The sequence below is a fragment of the Papio anubis genome, chromosome 2, assembly GCF_008728515.1.
Source record: "Papio anubis isolate 15944 chromosome 2, Panubis1.0, whole genome shotgun sequence".
Lineage (NCBI taxonomy): Eukaryota > Metazoa > Chordata > Mammalia > Primates > Cercopithecidae > Papio > Papio anubis.
Genome location: NC_044977.1, coordinates 50,454,907 through 50,471,122, shown reverse-complemented (window position 1 = coordinate 50,471,122; position 16,216 = coordinate 50,454,907). Strand labels below are relative to the sequence as shown.

General features: G+C 46.2%; 1 protein-coding gene across 2 annotated transcripts; it reads right to left on the bottom strand.

Annotated features, from left to right (window-relative positions):
- Window positions 1-3,186: 3,186 nt before the first annotated feature.
- Window positions 3,187-16,216, bottom strand: CHCHD4 (coiled-coil-helix-coiled-coil-helix domain containing 4). Of its 2 annotated transcripts, none has more exons than XM_003906849.3 (3): window positions 16,008-16,216; window positions 7,544-7,642; window positions 3,187-4,319 (listed from the first exon to the last, which is right to left on the bottom strand). In XM_003906849.3, exons 1-3 carry the CDS (start codon window positions 16,027-16,029, stop codon window positions 4,012-4,014), a joined length of 429 nt encoding a protein of 142 aa, XP_003906898.1. In that variant the 5' UTR covers window positions 16,030-16,216; the 3' UTR covers window positions 3,187-4,011. The 2 variants fall into 2 exon arrangements, with proteins under 2 accessions (XP_003906898.1, XP_009179551.1); XM_009181287.4 differs by lacking the exon at window positions 16,008-16,216 and adding an exon at window positions 13,008-14,584.

Here is a 16,216-nt window from a genome sequence, read left to right as displayed (position 1 = left end):
TGAAATATAGGGATTTTCCTTTTTAAACATAATCACAGTGGCATTACCATACCTGAAAATTTAACAGTATTAGATACATTGCATTCAATGTTCACATTTTCCATATATATATATATACATAAGTTTGTTTGAATCAGGTCCAAATACAGCACATACATCATGATAGGTTGATATGTCTTTTGAAAGGGTGTCCATGCATCCCAAGTATTTGGGGCAGTCTTGGTTGTCACCATTTCACTGTTTCCCAGCACTATCCAACATGACCTGAGTTATCTCTGCAGCATTAGGAGCTCATGGATTTAAACATACTTAATGTATTTCAGTATATTGCAATTATTATCCTTTCTGATGATCAGACTGTCCTGTGTTTGCCAAATGGGAGTCTGTTCAATCTGTCCTGAGTTTTTTGACATGACCCTCATAGGTTTGATAGCATAGCATCCACACTTCCCAGTATAAGAAGTTCCAAGCTCATCGCGTACATGTCTCTCAGACTTGAAGACATCTTGGGACCATTTAATAAAAATGGTGGAGACCACAATATGGGTAGTAGTGAAATGCATTACTACTGGGTTTGGACTTATTTCTAGGCATTTTCTATGGAAAAATTAAAGTCTTATTTAAAAAAATACATTGAGTTTACATTGATAATCCAAACTCAAACTGTGAACTAAGGGATTTTACTACACTTTATCAATTTTACATCTTTATTCATTTCTCCCACACCAAAATCCACGACTCTCAAAGACAGCAACATCATTTCTCATTTGAGTTATCCCTCACAATAATCTTATCCATTAACAATATAACCTTGGGCTACTTATTTCATGAAAAATGCAAGGAATGAAATTTCTGCTTTTCTGGCTCCACTATGAAAATCTAAGAGCTGCTTTTAGCTGTAGCCAGCCTGTTCATGTGCAATTACTATGCCATTTTATATCAAAGACTTCAGATTTTAACTTCATAATATTTTAGTAACCCATAATGTCTCAAAACTACAAGAAAGCAGCCCTTATGTGAAAATGAGTCTCTGCTGGGCATGATGGCTTACACCTGTAATCACAGTGTTTTCGGAGGCTGAGGCAGGAGAATTGCTTCAGGCCAGGAGTTTGAGACTAGCCTGGGCAACATAGTGAGACCCTATCTCTACAAAAATAAAAATAAAAACTTAGCCAGTCATGGTGGAGCACGCCTATAGTCCCAGCTTCTTGGGAGGCTGAGGTGGGAGGATCATTTGAGCCCAGGAGTCCAGGGCTGCAGTGAGCTATGATTGTGCCACTGCACTCCAGCCTGGGCAACAGAGCGAGACCCTGTTTCTAAAATAAATACATAAATAAGTTAAAATCTGTACAGTCCTAGAACTAAGGACTAGAATGTAGTGCTCTATTAAGAAGCTTGGTTGATATGCTGCACTTGCCTATATCATAAAAAAACAAAACAGTCCAAGTATTCCAGCCTTTGGTAGGCTAAGGCAGGAGGATTGCTTGAGCCCAGGAGGTTGAGCCTACAGCGAGCCATGATTACGCCACTGCACTCCAGCCTGTACGACAGAGCGAACTCCTAAAACAAAACAAAACAAAACAAAACGAAAGAGACATAAAGCAGTGTGTTAGCAATTGCATTCCCAAGTCAGTGTTTTTTTGAGCAGCCCTTTGTTTCAATTATTGCTGTTCTTTAAAAATCATCAACCTGCATTTATCTGAATCATTAACTCTTTGATCTGTTGGTGTTCTTACATTTAAAGATACACAGCAACTTAAATATGAATTATCCAAACCCCCTGTAGTAAAGCATAATCTCCACCCACTTCCAACTGCTTATACAGTGCCAATTCCTTATCACCAATTTGTTTTTCCACTGAAAAGTGGAAAAGGATGGAACCTTTTGTCTAACCCAAGTCGCATTGGACAGACAGTTTGAGAATCTCTGCTGTAAGTTACCATGGCTGGAAGAACCCAGCCCTGAAAATCCAGCACCATTATGTAACACTCATCCATTCCTTTCTGCTTTCTAGTAAATGTTGACTTCCTGGCTAGATTGTAGCTTCATGGGCAGTACCATGAATGACTCACTCTATGACCCTAAGGCTTGGAACTGTAGGTTCTGTGAATGCATCAAATAAATGGGGTACATGACATGGTCACAAAACAGTAACACCTTATGACCAAAATTTTAACGAAAGAAATATGGTTTTTAAATGTGCAAAACTCTGTTAAAAGAAGTCATTAGGGTCTGTCACGTCTTCCATACTTGGCCAGCTCCAGGTTCTTAGCTCCTAATCAAGCAAGGTTTTAAAAAGCTCTGGATATAGAAAGCAGTTCTCTACCTCCATACACCTCTGAACCACAAATCCTTGCATTTTAACCATGCCTTTAAGCTTTCAAGCTTTAACATAGTGGTGCCTCATTCTCCAGTGTGGCAGGCAGCTTCCTGTTACTCATGTCCTTGTGTCCCTCTCGAGTGTGGGCTGTGTCTCACTTCTAACAAACAGACTATGGTAAAGTTATGGAATGCCAGTTTTGAGATTAGGTGATGAAAAGGCTCTGGCTTCCAGCTTGCTCTCTTGCTTGCTCTGATGGAAGCCACCTCCCATGTTGTGAGCTGACCCTTTAAGGCAAGGGCCATGTGGCAAGGAACTGAAGGAGGTGTCTGGCCAACAGCCAGTAAGGCATTGAGACCTCAATCCACAACCCACAAAATTCAACCCACCGAACCCTCCCAGAAACCACTTTGAGCGATCTTGAAAGGCCTGGCAGACCTTGAGATGACTGCAAGTATCACAGCCTCACGAGACACTGAGCCAGAGAACCCAGGTAAGGCATGCCCAGATTACTTGTTTCAAGCTACTAAGTTTTAAGGTAATTTTTTACATAAATAACACATTTGAGACAAATGAGGCATTACTATGCCACAGCCTGAAAACTGTTGCAGTTACCTTAGGCAAGTTAATCTATTTTCAAACAGCAAGAGCCTTCCCCACCTCACAGACTAACTGCAATGTCTGTGTGAAGGAATCTGCTCACATACAAAAAAGTGAGCTTCCTTTGAACTCAACACAGAAAATTTTAACAGACTAATTGGTTTACCAATATCTTTCCAGAGGAATTTCAATTGAATTGTTCATAATTTATACTTTTTTATATTGAAAACATTTTTAACTAGTGAAAACAAAGGACACATTCAAAATCAGGTAGAAATCATGTTTCCTTTTAATTGAATACTTAATTCACAATGTTTCCTCTCTTCCTGCTACTCTGGTAATAATTAGGTCCCCACCTCTCAAGAACATTGCACCTGGCCAGACTGAGAGCCAGTGTGAACATGGGCCCCAAACCAGGGCTTTCGGAATAACAAGGAACAGCCAAGCCAGCCTCTCCCTTCACTTAGAAAGGGACTGTGAATGCGAGGGTCCAAATCTTCACCGTCCAAACACAGAAAACCAGGAGCTCCACACCAACATGGAAACCAAAATGTATCAGGAATGAAGTGCAGTACACCTTCACATACTCAAGGTCAAGATGGGTTTGCAGAAATCGTATCTGACCATCTGGCCTCTGCTAGTAGATATGGCCCCACCCCAGCATTTTTAAGAGAGTATGTTTTTGTTTCTATACTTGTATTATTTTCCCCAAGGGGTACAAAATCTACCAAAAGGAATATAATGAATCAGAATAAATCAGCTCACTCACAAGAAACCTTCCTGGGTAATGGTTTTTAGTTGCTGAGCTTATTCAGCATGTTATTTAAAAGTGGCAAAATTCAGGGCAATCTGAGAAGAGAATTCAAAAGTGGCAGCTACAGGTTTAGGTAGGACACACATACATACAACCCCCATTTTTTTCAGTGTATATGTCAAGAGGTCAAGACCCCTGATCATCAAAATAAGTTATTTTGTATATTACAGTGCACAGGACAACAGAGGGAAAGACACTTTCTTGGAAGGTGACAACAAGGCCTTTTTGCAAAAGGTCCACTCCAAAAGGACTGGAGCCCAGTGCCTTGTGGCCTTCATTAACTTGACCCCTCCTCTTCTTTGGTTGCAGTGGCCTCAGTGGGAGCTGTTTCTTCTACTTGTTCTGCTGGCTTCTTCTCCCTTTCCTCTTCCTCATCCTCATCCTCTTGGGGATAGAGGTCTGGGTATTTCTGCATGCATTCCTGCATGGCCCGGAACTGGTCTACACAGTCTGACCCCTTGATCTCCTCCGTGCTATAGTGGAAGCAGGAAAAGGCTGACTTGAACTGTTCTCCACAGGGACCGCTGGCCATTCCCCCAAGGCATGGGCAGTTCCAGTTAATGTTTCCATTTGGCAGTATCAATCCTAGAACAGGAAGATAAGCAAGGACAATGTGAGAGATGTTCTCTAAAGTTTCAGAAAATACAAAACTAGTCCAGTCCTCACAGGCTACTCAGGTGGTGCAAAACAGGAACTATTGTTGCCTATGGACCCACACCTCGATTTGGATTACATTTAAAGCCTAGCACATATCCAGCATTCCTTGGCCCAGCTGGGAGAGAAGCCACCAATGACATCTTTCTCCATGTGTGACACTAGTCTATTCTAAGCTACCTCCCAGTGCTCTGAGGCTGTGCTTCAAGAATTAAATACCGGGACCCATCTAACCCAAAGAGGAGGAGATCACTTGAATGGTTAGTGAAGAGCTTTTTGAAAGCCCAAACACTTTAAGGAACCGAGGTATTGATCTCCTCTTTCTAATCCCCCTCCTCATATGGATGGTCATGACCACCCCACCCCCCATACTCCCTGCCCCTTGAACCCAGCTTGCCCTGCAGCTGCTCTCAGAAGCTCAGCATAGCCTGGGGAGTGGTGAAGAGGAGGAGGTTGCTCCTTAGGTACTGATGAGGAAAGATGTCCAAGACATGCGGCACAATGAGAAGCTGGTGGCCTACCATTAGTGTGAGTGCATTCTTGTGAAAATCAACCAAACTGTTAAACTGCACATATGTGTTGGGGAGGAAACAAGGTTATAAATGGGTTTTCATTTTCACTATTATTAATAGGCCTCTTACTTTTGACTTTTATACCTTTTCTTATCACTGAACTTTATTCACATCTAAATAGTATTTCTTGATTTTCCAAAATGCTCTCAAAATGATGGCTTCATTTTCAGCTTTGCGACAGACATATCATTCATATAGAAGTTTCTTACATGAGTCTTATTAAGAGACTGAAAGTACTTTCTAAGAGAGCCTCTAAAATGTCCTGTGAAATTACACATGATTCTTCACTCCAGGGCAATACCGAGGCCTGGTGCACTGCACTAATGTCCAAAGTCCTAGACGAAACCTCGCCTGCCTCTCAGTTCCAGCTTGGGAAGCTCCACTGACCAATGGATCTGCTGTAGCTATTCCTGTCCTTTACTTGTAAAATGGGGATAGCATGGACGATGCCAACTAGTGCTGCCCCCTTAGCAGGCAGCAGACCCCCAGGACCATCAGCAGTTGCAGATCAAGTTCTCCTGCATTAAGTTATGCTTGGTAACTCACATAAGCCTTCTGACAACCTTCTGCAGTGGGTGCTACTAACCCCAGTTTGCACACGCAGTCTCTGGGGCTCATGGTCCAAGTGAGGACTGCAGACTGAGCTGGCAGGATTCCCAGAGCCATGCCCCTTCCCCTACATCTCACTGCTTCTTGACAGGGACCTCAGTGTTGGAAAAACATTTGCAAATGCTACCCCCTGGAGTTTCAAACCTGCTCACAAACCTGCATAACCAGTTTCCAAGAGATAATACTGACATTTAAAAATTACAACCCAGTGCAAATTGACCAGGTGGTTGATCAAAAATAACAAAAAAAATTATATCCTAGGTCTCCAGGAGTCCTTATTTCATTATTTCTTAGGGGCAGGTGAGCTGGAATGAGATACTTCCTCACAAAGCACATGGTGCCAATCTGCATTTCAGGAACACAATATAAATCCACACAGAGGGTACCTTTGGCATGTTACATAAAGCTCAGATGCAGTGTGTTGTCAAACATGCAGTCTAAGGCCTGAGGTTCCAGTCTCTGGCCCCCTCCTGGGTCCCCAGTTTTCTCATTGGATCAGATGATCTTTAAGGCCCTCTTGATGTTTTGATTCTAGGAAAATTACTTCTGCCACCTTTTCTTCTTGGTACTCTTAGCTATTACAAGCACCATCTCAGCTGCACAGCTGGGTGCTGGAAGGCAGGTAGATGGCATAAAATGGTGACTTACTTGGCCCACTTAGTAATTTTGCAGTTAAGAGGTTGAAACCTGGGTCCCAGAGTTCTTTGTGTTTTATATGCTTCTTTGTACAAAGTATCACTATAAGGGGCTGCAAAGCTAAATGCATCATATGGGATACCTACAATCCAAGCAGACACATTGCAAGTGACAGAAACAGGTAAAAAAACAACAGGGACAGTAAAGAATGGTGGGATCTGGAGGGAGCAGCCCAGTCTAAAGGCAGATATATTCAGTTTTTAATAACACTGTGAGGCAAACAAAACAAGGCCCAACTTGTACTGCAGGCCTCCATAGTCTTGATCAATTAATGAAATGTGCTTAATATGGATCTAAAGATAAGCAAGGTACTAGAATTGACATGTAAGTCCTGATCAAGATTACCCTTGCAGCTGTCTTTCTCAGAATGCTAACACTTTGTATAATGTCTGCATTTCCCGCTGCTCCCACTGGGTGCTGGATATATACTTTATGCTTTGACCCCTAGGATCAGTCAGGGCAACAAGTAAAGGGTCCTACAGAAGGAATAGACACATCAGTTAGCATTTGAGAAATTCCAATCAGGAACCCATATTCCCGATGCGGCTGCTTCATGCTCTTCAATTACCAATTAGCACTAGAAGGTTAGTTGTCATCATGGACACTAGAAGTGGTTTTTGATTGGTGAACTGAGTACTGTACAATACGTAGATTGTTCATGGATACCGCACACACACATCCACCGCACACAGGCTGCAGTAGTAAGTATCTAGTGAGTTCAGCAGCCCAAAACTTTTGGAACAATGTCCTAGGCCTAAGCAACCACTGTTATATTCAGCCATTAACCAAGGAGTGTGCAACAGCTCTGACTAGGTTAGTTGAATCCTGCTGCTGGAAAGCTGTCTGTGTCAAGTGACCTTTTCATGTAAGGTGCTTGCTGGAGCAGTTAGAGAGAGCAGGGACTTCACCAACCTTACAGAACAAGGTACATGACTGTCTACTTGCTAATCAAGTTGCTAGATGTGGCAGAATTCAATCTGGCAACTTGTCTGAGCACAAGCCCTGTCACCTTAACCTACCTATAACTGCTGGAATCTACTAACACCCTCTCCCAAAACTTAACTGTTGTGCCAGGGAAGTACATCAGAACAAGGTTGGCAAGCACAGTCCCTCAAACCTCCGAGGAAGATAAACCACTGCCCTCAGAGATAGTCTATGGCTGAGAATAGATACCTGAAAACTCGGCCTTGGCTAGGAAAACATAGGAAAGGAATTAAGAACACTGAGCTTCCCCCCAGTGCCCTGATGTGGGTCCCTGGGAGGCCCCATGTCACTCACCGTGCTCCTCGTATGGATCATTGGGGTCATCGGCCACCAGTTCTGCATTGCTTGGAGTTTCATGATCTTCTTTGGTTACAAATATGATTCGATCCTTCCCTAGTGTTTGGAGAACACAGGAAGAAATGTTTCATTCAAGAGCAGTGAGTCAGCTTTAAACCCAAAGCAGTCGCCATACAAACCAAGTTTGAAGACCGTCCCATATGCCATCCCTACGTGAGGTGACCATCAAACTGCTCTCATATGCTACAGGTAGGAAACAAAAGGGGATGGATGAGGGGCACGGCAGGAAAAAAAGCACTCAAGAAAGTGTCCTAGGGGCTTACCCACAGGGTTCAGAATGCATAAAAAGTTGGAGGAAGACTGAGCACACTGGCAAAGTGAGTGTGCAGTGATGTGGGTCTTCAGCCTACAGATCACTACAGCCCACACAGCTGATGAGCCCACAGGCCCCTGCCTCTGAAAGGCTGAGGACACAGGCAGTCTGAGAGTGCCCACAGTCAGCACCCCCACTAGGCCTCTGGGCTCCTAATTGTGGCTGGAAGAAGAAAGGGTCATGAAGGTGAGGAACACTGCAGCCCTTCCATTCCCACAGTCCGAGAGGCCTGGGGACCATTTCCCAACAAGGATAACAACTGGAGGGGGACAGCAGGAAAAGCACTTCTCAGATCTTTTTAACTGTGACCATCTGCAGTTGATTTTTTTAGGACAAACCCCACAGTGGTTAGGGTCAGGACTGTGGTCCTGTGAGGACCAGCATGGGAAAGTCAGCAGGCCTAAAGTGCAGAGCACCTTGTTCAAAACCAGAGCCCTCACCCTGGGGCCTGGCTGCCGGAAGGTCTGAGGACTACAGGAAAACAGACCAGTGAGAGTCAAATGCATTTTATATTAGGAGCTTCTCCTCACTGGAGGCTGGGTGAGCACAGAAAAGCATATCAGTCCTGGCCAAACCAGGGTGGGTGCATTACAGTGACCCCCTATGAAGTATTATCACGCTCAGCCCCCATCGAGTACAGGAGAAAACCAAGGCTGAGTGGCTATGTAAGCAGAAGGTAGGTCCTTACAGCCCTCTCCACTACACCTTGTAGCTGTCAACACTTTACCTCACCTTCCTAAAAACTTCGGCCATCAGCTAACCACACCACAGGTATGCGTCAGATATTCTCATTGTGGGCAAGAAGCACCTTGTCCTCAGTAGCCCACGCTGCATGGTGGATCATCAGTTTCTCCAGCAGTACCCGGAGAACAGACAGAGCCAGTCCATCTCTTGGTCCTCCGTGTGAGCTCATTCCTCCATCCTATCGCCACCCTGAGAGGGAGGTGGCAGCACCCCCTTTTAATGGTGGTGAGCCTGAGGCTCTGAGTAGTGACTTGCTGGGCCACACAGGACAGGATTCTTTGAAGTCTACACTGTTGGAGATCCTTTCTACACACCCATACTGCCCCGCACCAACATCTGCACAAGAATAATGATAGCTGACACTGAGCACTTAGCATGACTAGGCACTGCCTGAGAGCTTGTGCACCTTGGGCAATGAATAAACACAATAAAATCTGACCCAACCCCTGCCTCAAAAAGCTTAGAATCAAGTGAAATGTTTGCCAAGTAAACGAACAAGATCTTTCTTGTACCTTCCTGGTGAAGATGAATGACAAATTCTACAGAGCAACTGACCATGCGTTCTGATCCCAGGAGATCTGGGGTACAGGGACCCTCATCTGGAAGGGGATAGGAGGTGCCATGCATTTAAAAAGACTTCTTCAGCTACGGCCAAAAGTGCGTGGCTCTGAGTGAGCGGCTACTGTGGGCACAGAGGCCTGACCTGCAGAAACGTGGCTCTGTGAAAGCTGTAGGCATCTCTGATTACTTTATACTTTTTGTTTTCTCTTTATATTTAGACAAGTTCAGTCACAGGTATGCTGAGGGGAAAGCAAGGAAAAAGGCTTGGGCCCATGCTTGGACTGATGTAATTAAGGAAGAGGCTTCTGGAAGGCAGGGGGCAGTGACAACAAAAACTGAGCGACATCTCCAGTGAGAAGGACAGTTCAGTGGACAGAGGGAGGGCACTTTGGTGCCTTACGCCATGCCCACACTGCACAGGGTCTCTTACGCTAGGACAGAGTAACAACAAAAAACCCTCAGCACACACAGGGCCAGGACCCCCAACACACTGGAGGTTTCTGCTCCCAGAGATGGTCTCTGCCACAACACCTTGCATGTCATCCAACAGAAGACTGCTTTTGCCCTGTGGCTGACTTGGGAAAGCTTTTGGACCAGGCAGCCAGGACTTGTTAAAGTACCTAGTAATCTTAGTAATTCTGGCCAGTTTCCAAAATACTCAAAAGCAATCTGTAAAAATGGTGAACGCTAAGTACAATGAGCTGATGCAAATTTCGCAACTCAGTTCTGGCAGTTTTGTTGACCAAGATGGCAGCTCAGTGCAGCCCAATGGTGAGGCCCAACCATAGGCACACAAAGCAAAGGGTCCAAATGTGGTAAAGTATGAGGCCTTCCTGGGGTTTGCCATACATAGAGAGACCAGGCCTCACCCAAGAAAAGCTGAATCGAGCTCTCTGCCACATCCATGTAGCTCACGGGCTTCACAGGTGACTGACACACAGCCAGGTTAGGAAACACCAGCCTAGCACAATCCCACTGAGAATTCCAGGTCCCTCCCACTGGGCCAAGTCCTCACATGTGCCTTCCTGGACATTTTCCCTTGCAGCACAGTTCACACTGGATCGAAGGTAGAACAGTAATAGCTGCATCTTTTATACATTTTTGTCCCATGCAATGTGTTTTATTATATCTGTGAGTTCACTGGTGGGTATTACTTTATCTCCATTTTACAGAAACCACAGGAGCTGAGAAACGGACCAAAAGACATGCAGTAAATGAAGGCAGAACAGGAACTCTGGTCTGAAAGATCCAGAGTGTGTCTCCTGCAAACTGTCCATTGCATGCCTGTCCTGGAGGGCCTCTGCTTTCTGGAACATTTAAAACTCAATTCAAGAACCGATGCAAGGACAAGGCTTACCTATTCCTAACAAATCTAAGTGTGAAAGAAAGAACTGGTCAGACTAGTCATAAGATGCCAACCAGTGGGACAATCAGCTAGACAAGTAGTTCTTATGACATTTCTCAGCAATTTCTCCAGAGAAATAAAATTAAAAGTGCTTGTGTTTTTATTTCTAAGATAAGCTTTAAAAGCAGTTGAATATGCATGTTCTGAAGGAGGTGGATAACTATGTTAAACCTTCTGGCTCACAGTGGCTTCAATATCACAGAGAGTCTGAGAACTGGAGTTCAAAGCTGGACTTAAGCACTTCCCACTGTGTGAGCTCAGGTACCCTCTGGGCCTCAGAAACCAGGCCTTACCACCAGCTTCACCTACCTACCTCACATGGTTGGGGAGGTGAAATGTGTTTCTGCTGTTAGCTAGAATCCCACTCAACAGTAAGTTTTAAAGGGTACGTGGCTAGGAAAAGAGACAATCACAGGCTCAGAGATGTCAATAATATTTTGGAAATGGGAGAGCTGATGGTCGAGTGCTCTCTGACTTAACCAGTGAAGAAAGCTGAACCCAAAGTGCACAAGGAGGAGGTCCCCCAGAATCAACTCAGTCCTCACCCCAGAACCTTGGTCAGAGTGGGGAACTGGAGGCCCGACGGGTTACTCTGTGAACGGGTTACTCTGTGAACAGGACTTCAGGGTGGGGCTGAGAACAGAACTGACTGAGCAGTCGGATACCAAGACACCTTCCACCCTCAGCTGTTTAGTTTTACTTTTGGTAGAGCCACCCCAACCCGTCTTTCTCTCACATCTCCATCAGCAAATTAGAATGGCTCGATCTTCAAATATATCCAGAAAGAGCTGCATCTCTCACCTCTTGGACCCCATCTCCCACCATCATTCCCTCCACTCCAGCCATGCTGACCTCTGCTTTTACTTGAACATACTGAGCACATGCCTACCTCTGGCTTTTGCACAGGGTATTCTGTCCTCCAGGAGCACTTTCCCTTCCCTCAGGTACCCTCGCAGCGATTTCTCCCTGCTTTCACTTCCTGCTCACATGCCACCGTCCCTGACCACCGCCCATCTCCCTTATCCTGCTTTTTTATCTTTCTCCAAAGTGCTTTTCTTCACCCAACATACTATGTATGTTTACCACTTGATGCCCCCACTGGAATGTCAGCTCCTCAGAGGCAGCGATTTTTGTCTATTCTGTTCGTTGCAGTATCCTGAGAGCCCAGAATAGTGCCAATGACAAAGTGGGTGTTCAATATTTGTTGAAAAAAGTGAATGGAGAAACAACTCTGGATTACGGCATGAAGACCCTAGTGTAAGAATTAAAGAAAGAGGAGAGAAACATGAACGGTGGCTTTTCAGTCAACAGGGACAGGTTTATTTTAAACAAACCTGAGGTGGGCTGCTGGCTGAGTTAGGTCAGAGCCACATTCTATTACAGACTAAGAGTTTTTAAGGATTCAGGGTGAGAGAGTTTATCAGAGGCTTGGACTGCTTCTGTGTCTCTTTATTGTGCTTATCTGGGAGGCAGAGTTGTATGTCTGTTTCCACACATCTTTCTGCAGCTGCAGGCGTATCTCCCCCAGGACTGCTTTTAGCTTCCCTATCTTAGTGCACCTGAAGGGAAAGGAATGTTCTTATTAAGGCCCACAGTTTTACTGGGGTCCACTGTATGAGGGTGAAGTTTGGCAGTTACCCAAGAGACTTTCCCCCACCTCCCTCTATGACCAAGGTGTCTTATCTGTGTTTTACTGTCTGCTCTTCCTGGCTGCTTGTAGTTAGAAGTGATTTCCTTGAAATGCATGAGGCTAGAAACGGAGCTGGAACTTAAAGTGCCAGTGTTTGTCCGAGATGACGCTACTCCTGCTCTGTCACCCAGTCCCAGCAGAAAGCAGGAAGACAGAATGGTTATCACCATTAAGTGAGTAAGACCAAAAAATCCCTTGGACGAGTAGTTTGATTTCCCCTATGAAAGGGGAAGATCTTTACAGGCAAGAATCTCTCAGCATATCCACCCCAGAAGGAATGCCCGTGTGTCCTGCAGAGGAAGCAGTTTCTTGTCTCCCATGGATGCTGACTCACCAGGATCATGTTTGAGAATGGCAACCTGCACTACGGACTTGTCTTCTTTCATTTTTGGCTAAGCGGATTCAATACACCTGTGATACAATTCCAACCACTACTTTCTGACACTCAACCCAAGAAAGAGATCTAAAGCCAGAGGGAGTGGTGCCTGTGGTGTATTTTGAGTGAGTGAAGTAAGGGGTTTCTAAGAGTTTGATAAATCTGACTGCTGAGGACTTTCATGTTTAGAATCTAACCCCTTTGAAAGACATAAATCCCGCGTACAGAATCAAGTATCTGTGAAGAACACACAAATAGCTTTCAGACAGAGTGTAAGAAGAATGCAAGTGTTAGAAGTTTAGCTCAACAAACCTTCCTTAGCTCCAGCTCTGTGGTAGTACCTGGTGGTCACAGATGAATACGACACAGGCATCCAGTGGAGAAGACGGAAGGGGAGGGATCCTACCTTTGTCCCTGACAAAGAACTTCAGGGAGGGAAGGAGGGAATAGACATTCCAGAAGGGACCATCCTGGGCAAAGCCTGGAGTGCAAAAGGAGGGTTTTAAGTAGTGTTCGCTCACACACGTTGAGGACTGCAAAAGGTTTTCTTAAGAAAAGTGGCATTTAAAAGGATCTCTGAAGCCTCAGGAAGCCTTCTCAGACCCCACAGAGCCGTTCACTAAATGATCATAGCATGCTGGGCTTTCCCTTCATGTCACTTATGACAGTCTGTAATCATGCATTGGTCTGGCGATGTTTTAATGGCAATCTCTTCCACCATGCCAGGAAGGCAGAGAATGTGTCACACTGCTCACCACTATATGCCCAATGGCTGGCACATCACATGTGCTCTATAAATGTTGACTAAACACGAGTGGGCAGGCTCTGCATTAGAAAGAGGAAACTAAGAAAGAAACACTATGGTGCTGACACAGAGAAGTGTGGCTAGCCCAAGGCCAGGGAGCCAGGCTGAGAGCCCTCGAATGCCAAACCAAGGAGTTTAACCTGAAGGCTGGGTAGCAAGTGGACCCCTGAAATAAACTTGCACAGGCAAGTGATTCACTCAGGACAGAGGGCAGGTACACGCATGATTCAATAAAGATTTGGGCACCCATTGTACACCAGGCCCTGTGCCAGATGCTGGGGATTCCACAGCCCATCTGATGCTCTCAGCTTAGTGGGAGAAGACAGGCAGGAAGATGGCAAAAAATAAAAAAGGTAATTTCAGAGAGTTCAGGATGTGAAAGACACAAAGGGTCAGGAGGCTAAATTTTAAAGGATGAGGAGTCAGCCATGGAAGAGGTGAAGGCAGGATATACCAAACCAAGGGTATAGCGAAGAGGTTAGAGGCTGGGCAACAAAAAGGTGGGAAGAGACCAGGCTGGAAAGGCAGACAGGGCCAGATCACATAAGCTCTGATACGGTAAGGAGTTTGGGATCATTTTTTTAAAAATCCTATGGGAAGCATAAAGGATCAGTGGGCAAAAAAAAAAAAAGTTAGGGACTTCTTAGGGGGACAGTGGTATGGATAAGATAAATACTAAGGAAGGCCTATAAGTGAGTGCTTTCAATTCTCACTCATCTCCTAAGAGAGATCTTTGAACCAGGAAAAGATAAGGGCTCCATGTTTTGAAGGCAGATGGACCTAGCCTCCCTTTCCAGAGAAAACTGCCTCCTGTAAATCCTCAAAGAGAAGGAGGGTTTTGTTTATCAGCACAGCCTCATTATACCCAAAGGCTCAAAAATTATTTGCTAAATGAAGTAAATTAGAGAGAGACTTGAAATTAAAAACAACAGTGGTGAGGGCAGAGGACTTTTGCTTACGGCACACATTAAGTAGTAATCAGCGGAAATATAATAGTACTCATTAAAGAGTGAGTCTTATGGCTTTACAACCCAGAGGAGGAGAGGTTCTAGAAGCAGACAGGGCTACTAGGGAAAAGGCTCAGCATTTTAGGCTGAGCTATGCTCCTAACTGGATGTTTTTTTTGTTTTTTTTTTTTTTTTTGAGACGGAGTCTCGCGCTGTCGCCCAGGCTGGAGTGCAGTGGCCGGATCTCAGCTCACTGCAAGCTCCGCCTCCTGAGTTCACGCCATTCTCCGGCCTCAGCCTCCCGAGTAGCTGGGACTACAGGCGCTGCCACCTCGCCCGGCTATTTTTTGTATTTCTTAGTAGAGACGGGGTTTCACCGTGTTAGCCAGGATGGTCTCGATCTCCTGACCTCGTGATCCGCCCATCTCGGCCTCCCAAAGTGCGTGTAACTAAGGTAGGCCACCTCCTTCTCTGGGCTTCAGATTGCTTGAATTAACTGATGGAGCTGGAGTATTCACCAAAGAATTTCTGGGTGACTTCCAACTCTCTCTGTAGCTTTATAACCATCCATCCCCCTTCTCTGGAGCAGAGAAGATGCTTCATGAATATTTGCCGTATCAGTGAAGCCCAACATCTCATTTTACAACACTGGAAACCAGGGCCTGGAGGGGTTAGGTAGGAGCTCAGGGCCAAGGAGTCAGTTTGTGGCAGTGTGTGGGGAGGCCCTCCGACCTGTGGCTTGGGTACTTCTGAGCTCTTGGGTAGAGTAACATCAAGGAAGCATTAGGTGGTTGGAGCTCAACTTTGGGGTGGGAGGTAGGCAGGGTTCTCCCTGCAATCCACTGGGCACTAGATTGGAAAAGGCTGTTCTGGGGTCACAATGCCCAGGCTCAAACCCCGGTTCCACGATTTGCTGGCTGAGTGGCTTTAGCCAAGTCTGTGTCAGACTTTACTCTTCAGTAAAATGTGACCAGTAACAGAGTCTGACTTACAAAGGGCGCAGCGAGATCAATGAGACAAGCCAGGTAAGTTTCCTTGAACAGTGCCTGATAGGTAGCAGGGGGCTCAAAAACATTCCCGTTAGTAGAACTCCTAGCACAACTCCCAGCACCCCAGCACAGCACACGCTACCCCCAGTAGCAACTTTTCGGGACCCGCCTTTTAAAGGCGCGTGCAAAATGGCAACACGTGGGGTATGGCAGGAGCGGTAATAATAATTAACATACATTCCCAGTTACGAGCCACACGCAACGTGCTCGGCATTTCCCGTGCCCCAACCCGGCCTAGTTTACGACTTCCCACGCACAGGCCCCTCTGAGGTCAGGGTTCGGGCTTCACTGTGACCTTGGACCAGTCCCGTTCCCCCGAGAGCTTCGGTTTTCTCATTCGCAAAACACGAGTGGCGACTCCCCAGCCTGCCCGCCTCCGAGTGTCCCAGGGTGGGCAACCGGGCCGCGCCTCGGGTGGCCCGCGCCTGCGGCGTGGTAGCGCGGCGCCGGGGCCCGCGTGTCTCCCGCAGGCCCTCGTAGGCCGGTCTCCATGGCAGCCCGCCCTCCCTACCTTCCTGCCGGCAATAGGACATGGCTGCAGCCCGTCCCTGGGACCTTGCAGAAGCGGCAGTGGCGGTAGCTGCAGCTTTACGCCGTGACCTCCTCTCCTCAGGCAGGGCGGGCGCCTCCGAAGCCCGCGCGGACCCGCCCCCTCCAGGCCTGCCCGCCGCGCGCCTGCCTCGGCGCCCTCTTAACCGCGGCCAGGCCCACCTCAGCCGG

Bases quoted from the DNA above. Each gene is read 5' to 3' on its own strand.
- CHCHD4 (XM_009181287.4), bottom strand. From the start codon at position 13,068: ATGCCTGTGTCGTATTCATCTGTGACCACCAGGTACTACCACAGAGCT. The intron at 7,643-13,007 runs GTTTGTTGAGCT...TCCAAACACTAG, and splicing joins CAGAGCTGGAGCTAAGGAAG to GGAAGGATCGAATCATATTT. The intron at 4,320-7,543 runs GTGAGTGACATG...TTCCTGTTCTAG, and splicing joins TGATCCATACGAGGAGCACG to GATTGATACTGCCAAATGGA.